The 20,417-nt window shown below is 29.7% G+C and overlaps 1 protein-coding gene across 1 annotated transcript; it reads right to left on the bottom strand.

Moving 5' to 3' along the window:
• Positions 1-7,275: 7,275 nt before the first annotated feature.
• On the bottom strand, positions 7,276-8,133 carry LOC145564104 (uncharacterized). The gene has a single exon (XM_081624444.1). The coding sequence runs from the start codon at positions 8,117-8,119 to the stop codon at positions 7,355-7,357; it is 765 nt and encodes a 254-aa protein (XP_081480570.1). The 5' UTR covers positions 8,120-8,133; the 3' UTR covers positions 7,276-7,354.
• Positions 8,134-20,417: the final 12,284 nt, after the last annotated feature.

The raw sequence follows: 20,417 nt of genomic DNA, 5'->3' as shown, positions 1-20,417 counted from the left end.
TAAATCCAGGACCCTGTTAACTAATTAATAAGTGTATACTTGTATAACATAGTCAGTCAATGTTATTCGAATTATTAGCAATAAGCATGTGATTCCACCATTAATAATTGGTGCTTAATACTATGTATTAGCTAAGAAATTGAAGTGGTGTGCAATTATATATGCAAGTGTGTATCATTTGATTTAGTCGATGAGCTTGATTCTTTATCAACTTATAATATCGTCTTTTTATTTCGGCAATGTTGTAGAACATGTCAATTACAAAATATAATATTTAAGAATGTACATGTAATAATGTTGACCAGTCAGATTTTTTATTTCATATTCTAGAATACGAAGTTTATTATGGAATTCTTGATGACTGCATATGTTTATACGTAGTAGTTTCTTGTAAGATTAATCTCTAAATTAATTATGGGATCTAGATCTTGAAGTATAATATATTATGAAGGAAAATGTAGTTGTTGAAAAGATTGTTATTTAACTTTGTACACCATGATTATAATAAGGCGAAGGTTTTAATCGGTTACCAAAATGATTACCTTTGTCTTTATACAAAGTATTAAATTAATGATTAAAAATCTTTTTTAAAAATCTTGATCATACAAGTTACTGTTAATTTATCTAGGCGTTGCAAGTATTTTGGGTGTCGAAGAAGTTTTTATTATATCCTTTTTTATTGGTGTTACATATAGTGTCTTGACGTTGTAATCTACTAATCCCTCTGTCTCAAGTTAATCTAAGTGAAAATAAAATTCATTTACTATCTTACATCATATTTCGTATTCAATTTCCAATTAAAAAATACTATTCTATTTATGTTTAAAGAGCCATAAGGATAGGCGATGAGAATTAATATCAAGATCTCCTGAAATCAGAAGGAAAGCTCTAACCGCCTGACTATCCCTCACTCTCATTAAAAATTATCAGTAACTAGTAATCTAACAACAAATTATCACATTAGCCTTTGTATGTGTGTGTAAAGATCATACTTCGTATATACTTTTCAATTAAAAATTACCCGTAACTAGTAACCTAACAACAAATTATCACATTGACTTCATGTATATATGTAAAAGGTTATGTGTTGGTTAAAATGCACAGAAGGAATATGTCTTTATCTAGCTGTGTTCCACTTCAAAAATTACACTTGTTGAGGTAGTTAATTAAAACCATTTGAAATTAATTCATGAACAATAAAGTTGCCTTAGCTAGTTTTAATCCATGTTTAAATACTCATCTCATAATATATATACACCCTTTTTACGTCAAAAATTCAAAATTAGTTGCCACATCTTTAACATTAGATTTGTCACACACACATACATGCACACATAATCTAATTTATTTTGTGTATTTCTTCATCTAGAATACCCCCTCCATTTTTAAATATTTGTTCCATTTCTCCATACGCGGAGTTTTAGGAGAAATTGGAGAAAGTAATAAAATATGGAGGTAGTGGAGTAAATGGAAGAAAAAAAAATTATAAAAAGCAAAAGTAGTGGAGAGAATTGGAGAAGAGAGAATATGAATTAATAAAATATGATTTATGTTGGATCCACTAGGTGAGAGAAATGAATTAAATATTGTAAAAGCATTCCAAATAAGGAAATGGAACAAGCATTTAAAAACGACCGGAAAAAAAAAGTGAAGCAAGTATTTAAAAACGGAGGTAGTAATTAAAAGCTCTCTTTATTAAGGAGTATATGTTTTCACTACTTATATTGACCAAACTTATTTGAATTTGTTGATTCCAATTCAAGTTTAGCCTATATGAATATATAATCTAAGTTAATTAACATCCTTCACAGTGAATTTGGTTGATGCATGGTGTAATTAATTTGAACTGATTTAACAATGTGTCAAGTGTGACAACTACATCTAAATGAAGAAATTCAATAAAGAGTACGGAGTACATATTAACGAAGAATATGGATCCTAGATTGGAAGGACGCGGAGATCGATTGATCAATATGAATATGTAGTTGAGACTACAAATTAGGGACTACAAATTAAATAACATGACATACTAGCTAAAGGGTACTGAAGTACTTAATCAATGCTATTCATAAAAAACTCGTACTCTCTCCATATTTTATTAACTAGGTTAAATCCCGTGCCATGCACGGTAATTTTTAATACTTAATACTTATCATAAGTTTAACACTATTATTTAATAAATAAAATATTATTCTACCTAATTGCAAAATACGATGAAAGTTCTTACAAAAAAATTTTAAAAAATTTATCACACTAAAAAAAACAGAGTGAATAATATATGCACGACTAATAAAAATAACTATGAATTACATTACAAAGTTAAAGATAGAAAACTATTATTGCATAATATTGTATAAAAAGAATAATATCTTTGCTTGAATGTGTACAAATGGAATATACTTATTAAATTGGAAGTGAAATATTATTGTATAGTTTGTATTAAAAACTTCTCTAAGAAGCTTTGGCCAAAAAAATAAAAATAAAAATAAAATAAATAAAAAAAACTTTTGGAGGGAAAATTTTTAACCAGGAGATGACATGTGTCATTCCTGGTTTCGCCTTTAGTATAAAGTTATAGATTACTTGGTCCATTTGTAATTTTTGCACTATTTATTTGACCTATTTTGACTAATATTGTGATTTATACATAAGAAATAATAATACGTACAATCTTGTAACTATGTGTTGAAATCATCTCAATGGATAAATTATTAATTTTCAATTGTTATAATTTATACGTATTGATTGATAATCAAAGATATTACTAATCAGATATTTACATCGCGGTATACATGCCTTGGAGAAATGGAGTAAGTAATAGAATACAAAGTTGGTAATAATTACTTAACGGATGAATGTAATTTAGTAAGAATCTCCAAAAAGACAATGATTTTACTTTGTTTTCTGGCTCACGAGAAGAGGCACTAATACTCGACGATGGAAGGTGGTATTATGATTTATGAATGTCAAATTATTCTGATTTTTTGTTAAGATCCATATTCTACTATATTATTATTCTGACAATTGGGGTACTTGCTTCCATCACCCTGTCTCGTATTTGGTAGTAAAAAATCACATATCATGGATTTTGTTTACACACAACATTTTAAATTTGTGCCGTAAAGTATGTTATATTATTATAAAAATAATTGTCCAAGAAAATGCTCTTAGGAATAATGATATTTGATGGTTCCTTGCCTTCTTTGTTATGTTTGTAAGTCAACAATAATATATACTCCGTGGACCGTTGTACTTATATATATATATATATATATATATATATATATATATATATATATATATATATATATATATATATATATATATATATATATATATATATATATATTGAAATCTACTCTTTAATTAAACTCTTTCATGTGGTATTCTTTAATTCAAACAATATGATAATTGATACATGCAACATGCCACATCTAATTAATATAAGCATAATTAACCACTTTATATTAATCACTTTTGAGCATTAATTAAAGTGGCCGGCAATTTTACCCTTCTCAAATCACAATCCCATAAAATGTATGAAGGAAAAAATTTGGATAAAAATATTACGGAGTATTGACTATGGACATAAAAAAAAATGTAATTGGTTAAGGCTTCATCCTTTTCATTAGCCCTTTTTCCACTATCTTGCAAATTGTACTTAATGCTCTTCCTTCTAATTAGATTAAGTAGAATCTACATTTACTTAGACACTAATTATATGTTAGTGATTCTATGCTTTTTTCTACATTAATTAATTAATTAATTAGAGTATAGTCGAGAGATTGAAATGAGTAATAAATTCATATGAGTAATTCATAAGTGGTAAACCAAAAAGGAAATTGGTGCAAAAATAAAGGGATAGAGGGCTCATATAACTATGCAATTTATATGTTCTAGAATAATTATTGCTATATATCTTGTTGAAATATACCATGAATCTGTTATAATCGTGAATGAGCAAGTTAGCTAAAGCTCGCTAGGTAGATCGTAGGGGAATGTCACACGAAAAGGTTTGAGCTATAGCTCATAGGAAAGTGATCGAGCCATCTTTCGAAGGCCGTTGGAGGATGACAATGGTGGAGCTATAGCTCTAGGCATATTGAGCCATCATTCACTATCTATTAATCTATTGATCGTTCCTCAAGAGCAATAAAATTATACTTCTCACAACATGTGGACGTAGCCCACCTATATTAGTCGAATACTATTATAAAGAAGTTTTTTTTTTTTTTTTTTAATATACTTGTATAAAGGAAAGGTAAAATGAAAGTTAGGGAAGAGTTTTAGTACTTCAACTCGTAATACATAGACTATTTTGGAATATAATCCTAAAAAATTATCACTATTTAAAATTGGTATTGGCTCATAATTAGACTTAAAACCGAGCGACTAATTTTAATAGGGGAAGTGTCAAGTGTGAGATTTAGTCCGACCATTTTATATTAAACGCTTCAATGTTACTCTCTTTAATAATTAAGCTAGAATGTGGCTCTTGCGAATTGCGATGCTCCAAATCATTATTACTATAATTATCATATTCAATAAGTTTCTATATACATAGCACAGAATTTAATAAAATAGTATTAAACAATACTACAATAGAATAACAAATGGAAAGTATAAATAAACACCCCAATCAAAATTAGATACATAATTTAAAGTGTTAAAAATAATAGTATAACTAAAAATTGGCTAAGATGGTTAGGCTTTCAACTGAATTATTGTTGGTTATGAATTCAAGCACTATAAAGATCATTTTTATTAGCATTAAAAATATATTGATTGTGGATGATGTGGCATGTTTCTAGTGTTTAAGAAAGTGTCACATGGCACACACACTTTCTTAAGAGCGCTTTTTATTAATAGACTAAGTTAGAACCTGTGCGATGCACTGTTTATATAATACCTATTTTTAATTTGTACATTTTAAAAATAAATCGCTATTATACATGAATATAAATAAAAATTACGTATATTTTGTAATTTTAAAATTTTTTATTTTAATCAAAATTACGATATAGTATCTGTTCAACGTTGTCTAATTCATAGTTCAATGTAGGAGGTCATTTATTAGTGTGCTATTTAAAATTGTTTCAATTTCCTACGATAAATTGATAGATTTTAGTTGTAATGTAGAACCTTCCAATATTTAAATTTCAAAAATGTTAAATATGGTAGCTTTTCAAAAAAAAAAAGGGAAAGATGACATCATCATTGCATTTAGGCGGGAAAATTTTTATTGAGAAAGCGACACGTGGACAATGGTGATGTCAGCAACTTCTATTTTAGTAATAGTTGATAGATTACTAGTTTTTGGGCTCGGCCGATACCCCAAATACATGGAACTAATCATTAATATACGTTGTAATTTATGATTCAGTTTTGTTGTAATTAAATTGGTTGCATATTAATAATTTGTATTCAAAATAGTGCATAAAAAATTACATAGCTTTGGTGGTAAGATACTTAGTTGTAGAATCAGAGGTTGTGGATAACATTTTTTTTATTATAAGTGCATGACATGCAATAAAAAAAATAAATAGAAGGGTGACGTGGCGTAGATAGTGAGGAGGGTTTACATGATCCGTGGACGTTCTTAGGAATGTCTTTTAATATATTAGCATAGATTATAGATTGATCATAATACTAGAGAACTAGACTACTAATAGTATGTATAGGGATGTTAATGGAGCGATGGGAGATGTTGGCATCCCCATTCGGCCATTCCCGCTAACATTTTCATCTCCATCCCCTTTCCGACGGGTACAATTCCAAAAGCATCCCCGCCCCCATCCCCCACTTGGATATTCAAACCCATTTAATTCCCATCCAAGACCCGCCTAATCCTTGCATCCCAAATCCAACAATATTAAATGCATAATGTAGATTACAAAGATTATAAAAACTCATTGTTAATATTACACTTTTTTTTTTGTTTATTTTATAAGTCTATTATAAAATATTATATTTACTGCTAAGTTCTTTATTTTACTGATTTTTTTTCTTATAATACATAGTACAAAAGTATATAATTTTATTTTTTAAAAAAGTATATATATATATATATATATATATATATATATATATATATATATATATATATATATATATATATATATATATATATATATATATATATATATATATGCGGGTATGGCGCATGGAGCGAAGTGGGTTTCGTACTTGGCCTGTCCCACTGACATCCCTAATTACGTTTTCAATTATAAGAAATTGCAACAATAAGACAATTACATATAGTATATCTTAACCTAGGGCCTAGGGGGGTATCTGGGTATCACAATATTTTGGTTTAGGATGTTTACGTACAATATTATATCCCTTTCAATTGTTTTTCATTCAATGTAACAATATTATAAGTATTTAATTAATCGGACAAACGTTATAATGGTATAGTACAAATTATCGATTATTTGTACAAATCATAGATATCTAAAAAGTAACAAACATCACAACATATGGAGTAATTAATTGATGGGTGCAAACTAAACCAACCATATTAGTTTAGTTTTTAACCATATTATTATTCATTGTATCATTATTTGTACATATTGAAATGAGGGAGTTTAGTGGGTACGGTGAACAAGCTGACTAAAATCTAAAATCATTGGATTCCTCGTTACACATACTATATACTAGTAGTGTAGTACTACATAGATTTTATATTAATCATTATTCATATAAAATTATAAGTCTTGCCTTAGCTTCTAATCAACCATTCTGGATCATAGATGATGAACCTAGCTAAACTAATAATACTGTCATATCCATAACTCCATTCATTAAACTTCTACCACTATTTATGTGGTCAAAGAATTTATTTTTTCCTTTTAATCGTGTTTAGTAAACTATATATTACAACGTAAAACATAATCATATGAAATCTAGGTTAGATTCATACGTATAGTTGAAAAAAATAATAAAATAAAATCATATATGTTTATTTATAATACTAATAGACACACATGATTTTTTTAAATGTACTAATAATCTATGAACTTATTACTTGATAGAAATAAAAAAAGATACATATATATTATTTGATAGAAATAATCTATGAACTCCTAATTGATTATAATACTAATAATCAAAATTATGCATTATTGGAGATTATGTAATATGGAAATGTCTATTCATAAAAGGCAGGGAGTACGTAATATTAATTTCATTTTATATACTTGTATACATGAAGAAATCATAAGCCAAGAATAAATTTTAAAAAAGAAAAAAAAAATATTTAAATTGAAACTGGCAATTTTTGAAAAGACTAAGTATATGAATTAATATGATATATTAACCTATGATTAAGAAAAATGCAAAGAATTCATAAAAGTTACCCAGCTCTAGGAGAGCTTTTGATAACAACATTAGAATCTAAACTAAGCCCTAATTGAAGATCCAAAGATTTACAGCTTTGTTTTGTAACAGGTTTCACTATAACAGGAGTACTATTTTCTGAAGTGCACCTGCTGCTACCATGCGTTACCGTAAACTGCTGGAAAGCCGCCGCCGCTGCCCTCGGCTTCTGATGATCGTGTTCGTGTTCATGTTCGTGTTCGTGTTGATAATCAAACGGGCCGAAGCTAATTTGAGATTCTTCATACAGTGAAAAATTATGGTTTTCTGCTGGTGCATGATAATAAGATTTAGGATCAAAGTACCATAAAGCACCTGAAGAAGAATTGTTGTTTTTCTGTTGGTATGGTTGAAGGTAAAAATTAATACTCGCTTTTCGAGCTTGTAGTTGAAGCCTCTTCTTCTTCATCCTCTCCTTTTTATGGGCATTTTGATGGCCACCTAATGCTTGAGAATTTGCAAATTCTTTGTAACAATATTGACACTCGAATTTCTTGTTGATTTCGATCTCAATGATGTTGTTGTTGTTGTTGCTGCTGTTGTTGTTGGTTACGGATGAACTTCTTTCACGATCACCCTGGTTTTCTTTTTTATTAGAACCAGAGGAGATTGTGTTGGATGAATTCGTACTTTCTTCGTGTTCGTTCATGTTCATGTTCATGTTCTCGGGATTTTTGTATAAATCCACTTCAAACCCGAACAATTTAAGCTTCTTTTCTACATAATATTGGCTACTCTCCATGTTATACGTTTTTTTTTTTTGGGTGTTACACAATAACAAAGGAAAGTTTAATTAGTGTTTGTTTTTTTTGGTTGTTTCACTAATTTGGTGTTGTTTGTCCTTTGGTATAACCTTCCTTATATAGGACTACTTACGAGGCCGGTTTCGACGATGCGTTGCATCACAAGCAAACAAACCTTATGTTAGTTTAATTAACATGAATAGCAAAGGTCAATTTTTAAAAAATATGATAAGAGGAAGGTAGGGAAAAAAAAAACAAAAAGTCATATAAGGGAAGCTCATGTATGCATGCAAAATGGTATATTATATAGTTATTATATAATCTAAGGAAAAAAAATTGAAACTTTTGTATAAAATATTAGATACACCTCTAACTTTCACTATCAAAAGAGATTCAGTTGGTTTAATAATTAAGAAGAATTATGGTAGATAAGCATTATAATTATGAATTGATTAAACTTGCAATTATGGGACATCATGTGGAATAATATAAGCTAATATTCCATGTTTAAAGATGTGAGAATGGTAATATAAAAATCATATTATATAGAGAAGTCAAAGAAAGATGGGGATGTAATCACCCTGGTTTATAGTTTAAGGTTCCTGTTGGTCTGTAACAAATCTAGCATACTGTACTTAACAATGTAATTAAAAATTAATTATATATATCTTGACCAACTAACAAGCTAGTGGAGTCATGATATAATGTCATCTACCGAAAAGCTTATTATAATATAATATAATATAATATAATATAATATAATATAATATACATAAATCTGAAATTAATTAATGCTACTTAATTAATTAATTTATTTGATTAATTAATAAACATCTACTTTAATTTGGTCTCTAGTCCCATCCACTATGTAGCTTCAAAAATGATGCATATTATTATAACCTATACTTCTGTAGAAGGTGTGATTATTCAGCACTAGATGAAGCTTCATTGAACTAATCAAACACAATGTCTAGACCTGTCAAATCGATAGATCAAGTTGGATGAAGTTGGTTTGTTTATTTATGGGTAGCTTTTGGATCAAAACACTCTAAAGTATAATTTTTTTAGGGTTTGGACAGGGATTTTGGACCGTATTAATGGTTAATTATATTTAACAGCGACAATTGCCAAATCAGTTAATCAATTCATACAACTTACATGTATGTCGTAATAATAGGATCTTTTGGATCAAAAAATGTTTATTTCAATTTTGTTTTCTTGGTTTGAACTTTGGGTCAAGCAACTATACTTGAGCAAGACTTATGATCAGGTCGGTTAACTAATTAGGTCAGATGAACTTCCATGTTGTATATACAACTTGTTTTTATGGTAGCTTTTAGTCATTATTATTCGGTTTTTCAATTAGAACTTTGGGTTGAACTAAAATATTCAAAGCTCTAGATTTTATACAAAGATCACATATAAGTAACTCTATTTTAAATAAATAAATTAACAAAGACAGCAACTTGAAGATTTTTATCTTTAAATTTGTGACCATATATGTATGTGAGAAAAGCTCTTGGAAGAGCAGAGTAGTTGCTACAACAAGCTAAGGAATATTAAGAAGTGGGCAAATGATGTAAGCATAATAATTATATAGTAGTACACTTTATATTATAATTATAAAGTAATAAATTACAATTTAGGAGGTCTTCGTTAAGATCTCAGCATATCTTCTTAGAGCAGGCAAAACCCATAATATATACCCAAATAAAAAGCATATGTTTATAGGTGAATCAAGTCATCAACTATTATTATTGAAATTGAAACAAAGTTATTTTTGTTGGACAGTTGTTCTTGTTGGACCCCATCTTTAGTTTTAGCTTTATTAAGGACATGAGAAAACAAATTAAACTAATTAGATTATGTTGTTTATTCTATTGTCTCTCTTGATTAGATCTTTTTCTTTGATTGGTGGAAATAGTCCACCAATAGGTTTCCCATACTCTATCAATTCCCACTCTATTTTATTATATTATTTATATATTAAATTAGTAATTTTATTTATAATTTTTCTTTCTTCCTATCTCCTTCATCATCTAATCTTTTCAATCATATTCAAATTGCTTTCTTCTTTATAAGAGAAAAATTCCAAATTAGAGTAGTGAGTATGTTGTCATTGACATGTGGAAGAATATTAGGATATTTTTTAAAAAAAATAAATAAATAAATTTGTAAATAAGGGATGATTATTTGGATTAAGTTGGCTAGGTGGGTGCGTTGGTTGATTGATTTGATCTAATCTAATCTCTAATTTTCCTGTTAAACTAGAGGATCCTAAGATAACCCCACCATTTTATTAAGCCACATCAATTTTCCATTTTCCATATCATTTAAATACTTTTCCTCTAGACAATTCTTGTCACAAAAATTGTGTACCAAAATTGACCAGGTGAAACTTATACTTTTAAAAGCATAGATCATGTGATATTGTGATATATATATATATACATATATATATATATATACATATATATATATATATATATATATATATATATATATATATATATATATATATATATATATATATATATATATATATATACACTTTAAGAAACATTGAACTTTGTCACATTAAGCTTAGTTATATGCATGACATTTTTTACTCATTGGCATGTTACTATTCTTAGCCAAAAAGAAATTCAGTAAACAAGAAGCAAGAAAAGTTATATACCAGTTGATCTTACCCTTTTATGTCTGCCAAATAAATTTCATAAATAATGACATGCCTAAATGTGTTTATGAAAGTTGTTGCCTGTCCTATGATAAGGTAAAGTGATCAGGGATTAGATGCATGCAATCTTACCTGACCCGATCTACATGATCGATACAATTATAGAAAGATATACTATACCTCAAGTAAATTTTTAAATTTTACCCTCTTAAGCTTCGTACTTATATGCGGACTGATTGTTAGGCAATATGCATTTGATTAAGAGTCGTTTTATTTTGTAAAGAACAAAGTTAGAGAATACCATAACCATCAGTATTCACTATGTATTTTAGCTTCTATACATAGTACGTATGTAGGTATACTGTGGTGTTCTTAGTTAAATATATTTTCAATGACCATATCTTAAATGTATTAGGATATAATTAATCAAAGGTAGGAATGACGATATTAGAGCATACTATATACTTAATTATGTAAATTAAAGATTATCTCAGTTCAATGTCCAAAATAATTTTAACCCAAAGTATGCATTTACAAAAAAAAAAAAAATTGTAAATATTTCCACCACAAATTAAAATCACCTCTAAAATTGGCAATGAATGTAGTAGAAATAAATGATTAAAATAAAATAACATTTCAAAAGACTATGTATATAAATTTAAGGTATAACTTATAATACAAAATTAAGAGTGATAATTGACCTATCAATTAAAAACAACATATCAAAATGTAGCTTTTTTTTTTTTTTTCTTTTTTTGTTGTTCAAAAATTATGTTTCGTAGCTTAAAATTTGTAGACAAATAGAAAGCATACACCATTACAGAAAAAATGAAATATAAGGAAGATTAAATTGATCATCTTTACTTAGGGCCTGTTTACATTTACTGAATTGAGCTAAACTGAACTGAACTGATTGGAGCTGAACTGAACTGAACTGATTGGAGCTGAACTGAACTGAACTGAACTGAACTGATTGGAGCTGAACTGAACTGAAATGAATATTTTATGAGAGAGGGAAATTAGAAACTGAACTGAACTGATTGGAGCTAAATTGAACTGAACTAACTGATTGGAGCTGAACTGAACTGAACTGAAATTAAGTAAATGTGAACAGGCCCTTAGTCCATCACAATATCTATTAACTAATACTAAAATAAAACGTTGTTGACATCATGCCTTGTCCAAATTGTATACATATCACTCTGACATAAAAAAAATTTCCCACCAATTTGCTATGGTGATGTCATTAGTTTTTTTTTATTATTATTATTTTTATTTTTACCTTTATTTTTCATCTAATAAACCTTTTATATGCTTTATCCTTTGTCCCTACCGAGTCTTTTTTTTTTGTTTTACAAGTATGTTAATATTTCAATGTTCAAAAATGTTAGCTGTGATTTATTTTTTTTACAAGTAATATGTTACAATAGAAATTATTTACTATGCATACAGAAAAATTAACGGAGTAGAAAACTTTCTTACTCAGTATTATAAACAAATCTCACAATGTATTTGTTTAAAACTGTACGGGAACTAAACTAATCTATCATCAAAGAATAGTGCATATCTTGACTTTATTATAAATGGACTCAAAGTAATCCTAATCAGTATTATTAAACCAAACACTTGTACAATTAACCCATAAAAAGCTAATTAATTAGGTTCAATTCTTTAATTAATCAACAGTAAAATAAGGTATAGAAATGACATTAAATATTAATTAATTACAAAAACATCAACCAATGAATGCAAACGTAGCCTTACATGATTGGCCCTAGTAGTGTTTGAAAAGAGATGGGGTCAGTGAAGCAACGATATGATGTTCTTAGTTATCACATATATTCTCGCTTTCATTTCACAGTCTTAGATACCAATGTGCTAAGCTAGAAAATTGTTCTAGTTGGTGGAAAAGGAATATTTAGCTTAATATTAAGGAAAATTTGCAATTAAAGGTATTAATTGCATGTTATCCATCCAGCATGTGCCACGTTACGTATCTACTTATATAGAAAAAGTCAAAATATCTAAAAGCACACTTCTTTTCACTTTGTTACGGCGTATACTTGTTAATGCATTATAATTAACTTAAACTGTTTATATCGAAAACTATATTTTGTGCAAAGGCTTAACTTTGTCTAGCTTATTTTCGTTTATTTTAGGAATTATAAGTTCATATAAGTTTAGAGCTGATCAAATTTCTATTTTAAAGCATTTTGTAATTATTAATAATTAGAAAGGAAAATATATATATATATATATATATATATATATATATATAAGTGGTCATTAGAATGCACTCTAGTATTACTTTTGGAACAAACATTAGTTTGTTGGGTGATCAATTAACAACTCTGGGTGATGATTTACCACTTTTGAATTCTCCTTCTGGGGGGATAGGTATGTAATTTGGCTTCGGTTTACGACACCTATTACTACTTTAACCTAAATCTAATGTAGCTTACTTATTACAGCTAGGGTGGCAAGGTCACGGATTCAAATCTCATCCATCCATCCTTTTAAATAGAATATTTAGTGTTGGGCACATTAGAAAGTTTATATCCAAGAGAACAATAATAGTACAGTTTTTTTTTTTTATATAAAGGTAAGGAGAATTCCCTTGCAAGTTGGGGAGAAATAAGGGATCCAACTTGCTTGGGGTGAGAATCGAACCCCTCTCACAAGGGTGGAAGGAGGGCCTCCAACCATTAGGCCAACCTTGATTCTCAGCAGCAGTACACTGTTGATTAACTTATATATTGGCTAGTTTTTCCAAATACAACTACACAAGTTCCAAATACAGAAATAGGGTTTGCATATTGTCCTTTATTCTTAAATTAGAGCCATTGATCATTTAAGAAATTCTATTTTTAGCTAAAGGAGAAAACATTTTAAAATAGAAATCATGGATGGACTACCCTTTAGTGCGCTTTCCATGCATGGTAGTTCACAAGTGCATTTGATAGCTACAACAAGGGATGATTTACAAGCTAATATAAGTTTTGGTAAAAATAATTCATGTAAAATAAATGTAGAATAGAATTAAATCAGGCAAGTTAAATTTAATTCAATTAATAAGTTTAGATAAGATAAATAGTTCAAGCGAGAATCATGAACTTAAGATTATAATACGTAGTATTTTGGAACTCTTTCCTATAAACAAAAATAAAAGATGGTGCAATTGGATTGGCCGCATATTTGTGAGTTTGAAAGTAACTCTACTCAACGTAAGAACAAATGAGCTAAGTTGCATGAACACCTAAGTTAGAGGTATTTTGTCTTATCAATAAGCTTCTTAACTATATATATAGTTTGAAAAATGAGGGTAATTGACAATAATGTAACCATTCTTCGTCTTTTTGCAATAGGTTCTAGCTTGTTTGGTCTCTAGGCATTCGGCAAGTTCCAACAAGAAGATTAGGGCATAAGACTTTGCATGTTTTACACTAATTAATTTTTTTTAACTATTGGTGAAATATTACATTATTGGTAAATATATATAAATAAGTAAAATACAAGTTTCTTTCAAATTAATTACATAAGTGATTAGAATTTGTCAGTTTGTCATCGCTCTTAAACTACTATAACATCTGACCTGATCCGTTATATATTTGTCTCATTATTTTATATTCACGTTTTTTATTATTTACGTCTTTAGTTAACAATATACAATACTGAATCACTCTTTACAATTGTTAAAAATAAATAAATAAATAAAATAAATAAAATAAATATATATATATATATATATATATATATATATATATATATATATATATATATATATATATATATATATATATATATAACTATCAAAAAATAATATTTTGATTCAATACATCGAGATAAATATGACAAAACCTTAAATGGATACATTTGTTCTAATTAATAGATTTTTACATTTGGTCATAGTTTTTTTTTTTTTTTTTATAAATTTTAACTACATGCATTATTGAACTAAATATTCTTAAAAGTAATTTGTACTCTTTATGTTTATATACATTATTGTCTCCCTTTTATCGTAAATCATATTATAAATGTATATGATTATTATGTGGAGTAAGATAATGTTAAATTGTTAATTAGTGCAATAGGATGGTTAATTTTCTAGTTATGTTCTAATTGGATAAGATCATGTATAATGCACAAGAGGCCAACACCTCCTACAAATTATTGACTGCCAAACAAACGGATGACTTATAGGTATCTAACTCTACAGGATAACAACATGATTAGACATAATAATAAGTTAAAATTTTCATTTAAACCTAACCATTAGCTCTTCTAGCTTGTTTCGTGACCTTTATTTTCCTACAACCTAACGCTCCTTCGATTAGACATATTGAGTTTGATTATGGTTTTTTTTTTTTTTTTTTTTTTTTTTTTTTTTTTTTTTTTTTTCTTTTTTTTTTTTTTCTGACGGGAGTTTGATTATTGTTGCGTGTTTGAATTTATGTTCAATTAGAATGAAAAAATAATGGTCCATTATGAGTAGTCCTATATAGTTCCAACTTCCAAGGGAGCACTTATAATTAGACTATTAGAAGCATGACATTGCACCATATTACGTGTGAGATGATTGATTTATTTGTTCCGAATTAATAGTTATGATGGTTGACTGTATTTTTAACTAAAGTCATTGAGGGAATAAATTTCATCATCTTATCATTCAATGATGTATTAATTAACTATAGATCCAAATTTAGTTTTTTAATCATAAATTGAAAAGTATTGGTAGTAGTAGTGTAGGTTAATGTAATGTATTAACCTTTTAAAAATGTAATATACAAGTATATGATAATATGAACAATATAGTGCAACATATCGTATTATCGTACATGAACGTGCATTTGTAGAGCTTATTGAAAGAGGGACTTTAATCACCATATATGTAGAGCTTATTGAAAGAGGGACTTTAATCACCATATATATCCATATAGTGAACTATCACACAAGGTTTTATACGTACCGATCATATGCATATGAAATGCATGAGAATGATGCTTAAGACTTATGAGGTAAACTTAACTCTAGTATTAAGTAACAACCTCTTAATTTTAATTTGCTTGTGCAACAATGCAGTAAATTCATTTCAAGTACCAAAAGAGAAACCTCTAGTGTCGTCTTTTATGCTCGTAAATTATTTGGAGTAATGAATTGTTAAGAATAATGAATCAATATCATCATATTCTAGTTGAATCCAAATAGACTATGAATTGCAAAGTATAACCTAACAAGTATGTTTATCACGTAAATATAATCAATTCTAGCTAGATGCAAGTACATTTAATTTTAGGGCATGTCGGAAAAAGTTAAAATTGATTAAAATAGATTTAACGAGCAATCTTATTTGGCATAGTTTGAATCCATTTTTCTTGCATAGGGTTTATATATCAGGTTACCATACATCATAATCACAACTTCATAAGCATAGAAGGAGCTTTGGTACAATTATTACAAATGGGGTGTATGAATTGTCCTACACAAACGTATCACTATAATCTATAGAGAAGAGTTTTATTGACCAAACTATAATTTGGTATCTATTTTCCATCTACCACTTATATACACTCTGGAAGTTTAGAGTAGACATCAAACCTGCCCATTAATAATAATAATAATAATAATAATAATAATAATAATACACTCCGAATGTTTAGAGTAGCCATCTTCCTTTTTCTTTTTCTTCATTGGGAGATTTAGAGACAAACGTTGTTAATTTGCTTAAACCAGTACAGAAGTTCTCCAAGGTCAGGATATTGGTGCTGGAGCAGCATCTCACATATTTGTTAGGACTAGTTTTGCTATAGCTTGAGGAGTGGAGGTCCAGTTTATAATAATAATAATACTACGTGGATGACCACACCACGTGGCCAACCATTATAATGGTTATTTGTTAGTATTATAAGAGTTACTCAATCAGTGTTATAGAGATTATTTTATTTTTTTACAAGTTATCACCTGATGTGGCTAATCCACACAAGACGCAACTGCTATCGCATAATCTTTTCAAGGGAACATTCCGGTATTGCCAACAATGCAGTGACCCGTAGAATGTTTTCGGTTATTTCAAATATACTGTTAATACAAGCAGCCTCACCAAACAAGATAACTAAATTCATTTTGGCTTCTTGAGTTTCAAAAGTTACTAGAGTCAAACATAACGAACAGCATCTGTCTAACCATACAAGTACATTCAGATAGCTTGGACTATACAAGTCATACGAGTCGACACTCGAGACTCTAGCACATACTTCGTACTGATAATGGTCATACAATTTAGCCGTCGACATAGAAGCCAAAGGGTTTTTACCAACCAATTTAGTATTTTACACTACTTTTTTTTTGGACAGAATTTTAGTATTTTACTTCCTAAAACTTGTTGCTACTTGCTTTAGACTTATTTCAAATCTGATACGAGGAATACGTTTAGAGTAACTCCAATGGCAAACTAATTAGACAATTAGCTTGGCATGTCACATAAGCTTTTAAGCTAATTGTCATTTTAGCTACTTTGAGCTTTAATGACTAGCTATTAGAGCAATTCCAATGGTTGTAGGTAGGGACTTGCTTGCAATTTCATTAATTTCCTAGCTACTAACTTGACCATTGGAGCCAGAAAACTCAATTAGCTTGGCTAATAGCCATTGGAGCAAAAAGTAGCTAAAATGATAATTAGCTTAAAAGCTTATGTGGCATTAAACATGGGCACGGGCCGTGCCTGGCCGTGCCGGGGTGGGGGCCGTGCCGTGCCGGCTCCGCGGCGGGCCGTGCCGTGCCGTGCCTAAAATTGGCACACCCCAGCCCACGTGCCTAGCGGGCCGTGCCGTGCCGGGCCGCGGGCCAAACCGTGCCTCCTTAATTTTTTTTTTTTTTTTTTAAAAAAAAATAAATGTTAAAAAAAAACGAATTAAAAACAAAAATGCATATAATAAAAAAAAAATACTAGTGCGATAATCCGAAAACACAAAAAATTGAAAAATAACTTATTTTATTATATGACGGTAGCCGGTACGAATGTACGATAATTCAATAATACAAAATTACAAAATAAGTAATGATAATTAAAAATCGTACAATAGTGCATGAATATTGGATAACTTCATTTAGTATACGGAATACAAAGTTCGATAATACAAAAAGAATACAATAGTGTATAATGTAAATATGTAATCATGTAATTATTATTGGTCGTCTTCGTCTTCGCCTTCGTCTTCATCTTCGTCTTCGTCTCCTAGAGGTTCAAGTTCATCCGCCAATTGAGTGGATTGAGAAGTATGAGAACTAAAAGAAGTCGACGTTCCTTCATCGTCGTCGTTTTGTGCATAAGTACGATCTTGAGAACAAGTTTCGGCATCCAACCAATCCTTGAAGCAAACACACATTTCAAGTGTTTCGGGTTTTAGTCTTGTTCTTCTATCGTCTAGAACTCTTCCCGACGCACTAAAAGCTCTTTCGGAAGCAACGGAGGAGACTTGGATAGCAAAAATATCACGAGCCATTGCCGACAAAATTGGATGTTTCACGGCTTGTGATTTCCACCAATCGAGGATGTCGAGGCCAAACTTCTCTTCATCGTCCATGCCTTTCATGAAGTCGTAACTTAAGTACATTTGCAACTCCGAAACATCGCTTTGTGTTCTCCTAGATGATGATGATTCTGTACCTGAATACTTAGACATCAAGTTAGCAGCTTGTGCAAATAAACCTTTGGCCCGTTCACTTACATTTTTGGATGTTTGAGAAGGGGCAAATCGAGACACGGTTCCATATTTACTTTCATAAACATTATATAAATTAAAAAACTCATCCGTCACCTTATTCTTAAAAGTTTCAACATCATCTTCAAAATTCATGTTACTATAATAAATATCGATTAATAAAAAGGTGCCATCATATTTTTGTCTAGGATCTAAAATAGAAGAAAAAATATAAATCATAGGAATATCGGTGCAATATTTACGCCATTTATCCTCCATGGATGGAAGATATCCACGATAAACATGTTGTGATCGGTGTTCCGCAAAAAGTTGTGCAAGTAAACATGCATTGCTAAGAAAAGAATGAGCACAAGGATTATATACAGAAGAAAAACAATGTGTCATACCATATAGTAATTGTAAAAACTGCATATATTTTTCACAATTAGCCCAATCATCTTCAAGTAAAGCATTTTGTGGAAATTTCATATTATAAAAAAGTGTTAAATGAACCTTGTACTCGATTGCCCGAATCAACATTTCATAGGTGGAGTTCCACCTAGTTGGACAATCCGGTGCTATTTTTTTCCATCTTTACTTAATTGATAATGTGCCCAACATTCACTCTTTCTTTTGGTTTGAGCAAAATCCTCTTCGGTACACCACTCTAATATGTTAGGATTTTGGGTGGATGGTTCACTCGACCCGGAGGCTTGTGTTTGGCTACCTTGGGAAGGAGGAGGAGGAGGAGGAAAAGGAAATTCATATTGTTGAAATTGGGTTTGTTGAAATTGGGTTTGTTGAAATTGGGTCCAAGGAGCCATATCATCCATTTGTTCTTGCCCTCCCGTGTTTTGGGGATGAAAGAAAGGGGTGGAAGTGTTTGGAAAGGGCATGTTAGAAGAGGGAAAGGGCATGTTAGGGGGGGGGGGGGGCATAGACATTGAAGTGTTTGGGTTTGGTGATTCCCTACGTTTTGACTTGGCTTTTCTAGAGGAGGAGGAAACGTTCTGGTTTGATGCCATGATTAATTAATAATAATAACACAACTAACAATAACAAAGTAACAATTAACAACAATGAGATCAATGAGAATTAATTAGTAAGTAGTTTTTATATAAATTAAATTTTCAAAAATAATTATAATAATAGTAGATTACTTGGATCAATGAGATCCCAGGTAGGAGAGGTTAGGATCGACGTTGTCCAGAGCCCAAATCCCGCCTTAGACAGATTTCAACAATCCAAATAACCCACAATTAAAATAGAAAGTAGTTTTTATATAATTAAGTAGTTCCAAGAATACAATAATAATAATAATAATAATAATAATAATAATAATAATAATAATAATAATAATAATAATAACAATAATAATAACAATAACAATAACAAATTAAAATAAAGTTGAGTTAGATCTTACAATGACGCTTCAATGCTTTCCCAAATTTATAATTTCTCGAACTTATAATTTCCCGAATTTTTAATTTCCCGAATGTAAATATAACAATTTTTTTTTTTTTTTTTTTGGTAGTAGACTAATAAAAGTAATAATAGTAAAAATGTAAAATTTATAAGAGAGTAGGATTTTTTTTTTCTTTTCACAAAAGAGAGGAAGATTGTATGATTTGTAGGAATTTGAGAATTGAGAATTTGGGAGTAAGAAAATTAGAGAATAAGAGAGAAGAGATGAGTTGATGAATTGTGAAAATTTTGGAGGAAAATATGAGGTATTTATAGGGGATTTGGGTGGGAAATTGGGTGGGAAAGTAGCCGTTTATAGCTGTTGGAAAACGGCCATAAACGGCTACTTTCCAACGGCCATAAGGCACGGGCCGTGCCGTGCCGTGCCGTGCCGGGCCGTGCCTGGCTTCGTGCCGGGCCGTGCCTGGCCGTGCCACGTGCCGTGCCGGCGGGTCGTGC

This window comes from Chenopodium album, chromosome 10 (genome assembly GCF_948465745.1).
Source record: "Chenopodium album chromosome 10, dcCheAlbu1.1, whole genome shotgun sequence".
Classification (NCBI taxonomy): Eukaryota; Viridiplantae; Streptophyta; class Magnoliopsida; order Caryophyllales; family Amaranthaceae; genus Chenopodium; species Chenopodium album.
Note: the sequence above shows the minus strand (reverse complement) of the source record. Positions and strands in the feature narration are given on the sequence as shown.

Bases quoted from the DNA above. Each gene is read 5' to 3' on its own strand.
- LOC145564104 (XM_081624444.1), bottom strand. From the start codon at position 8,119: ATGGAGAGTAGCCAATATTATGTAGAAAAGAAGCTTAAATTGTTCGGG.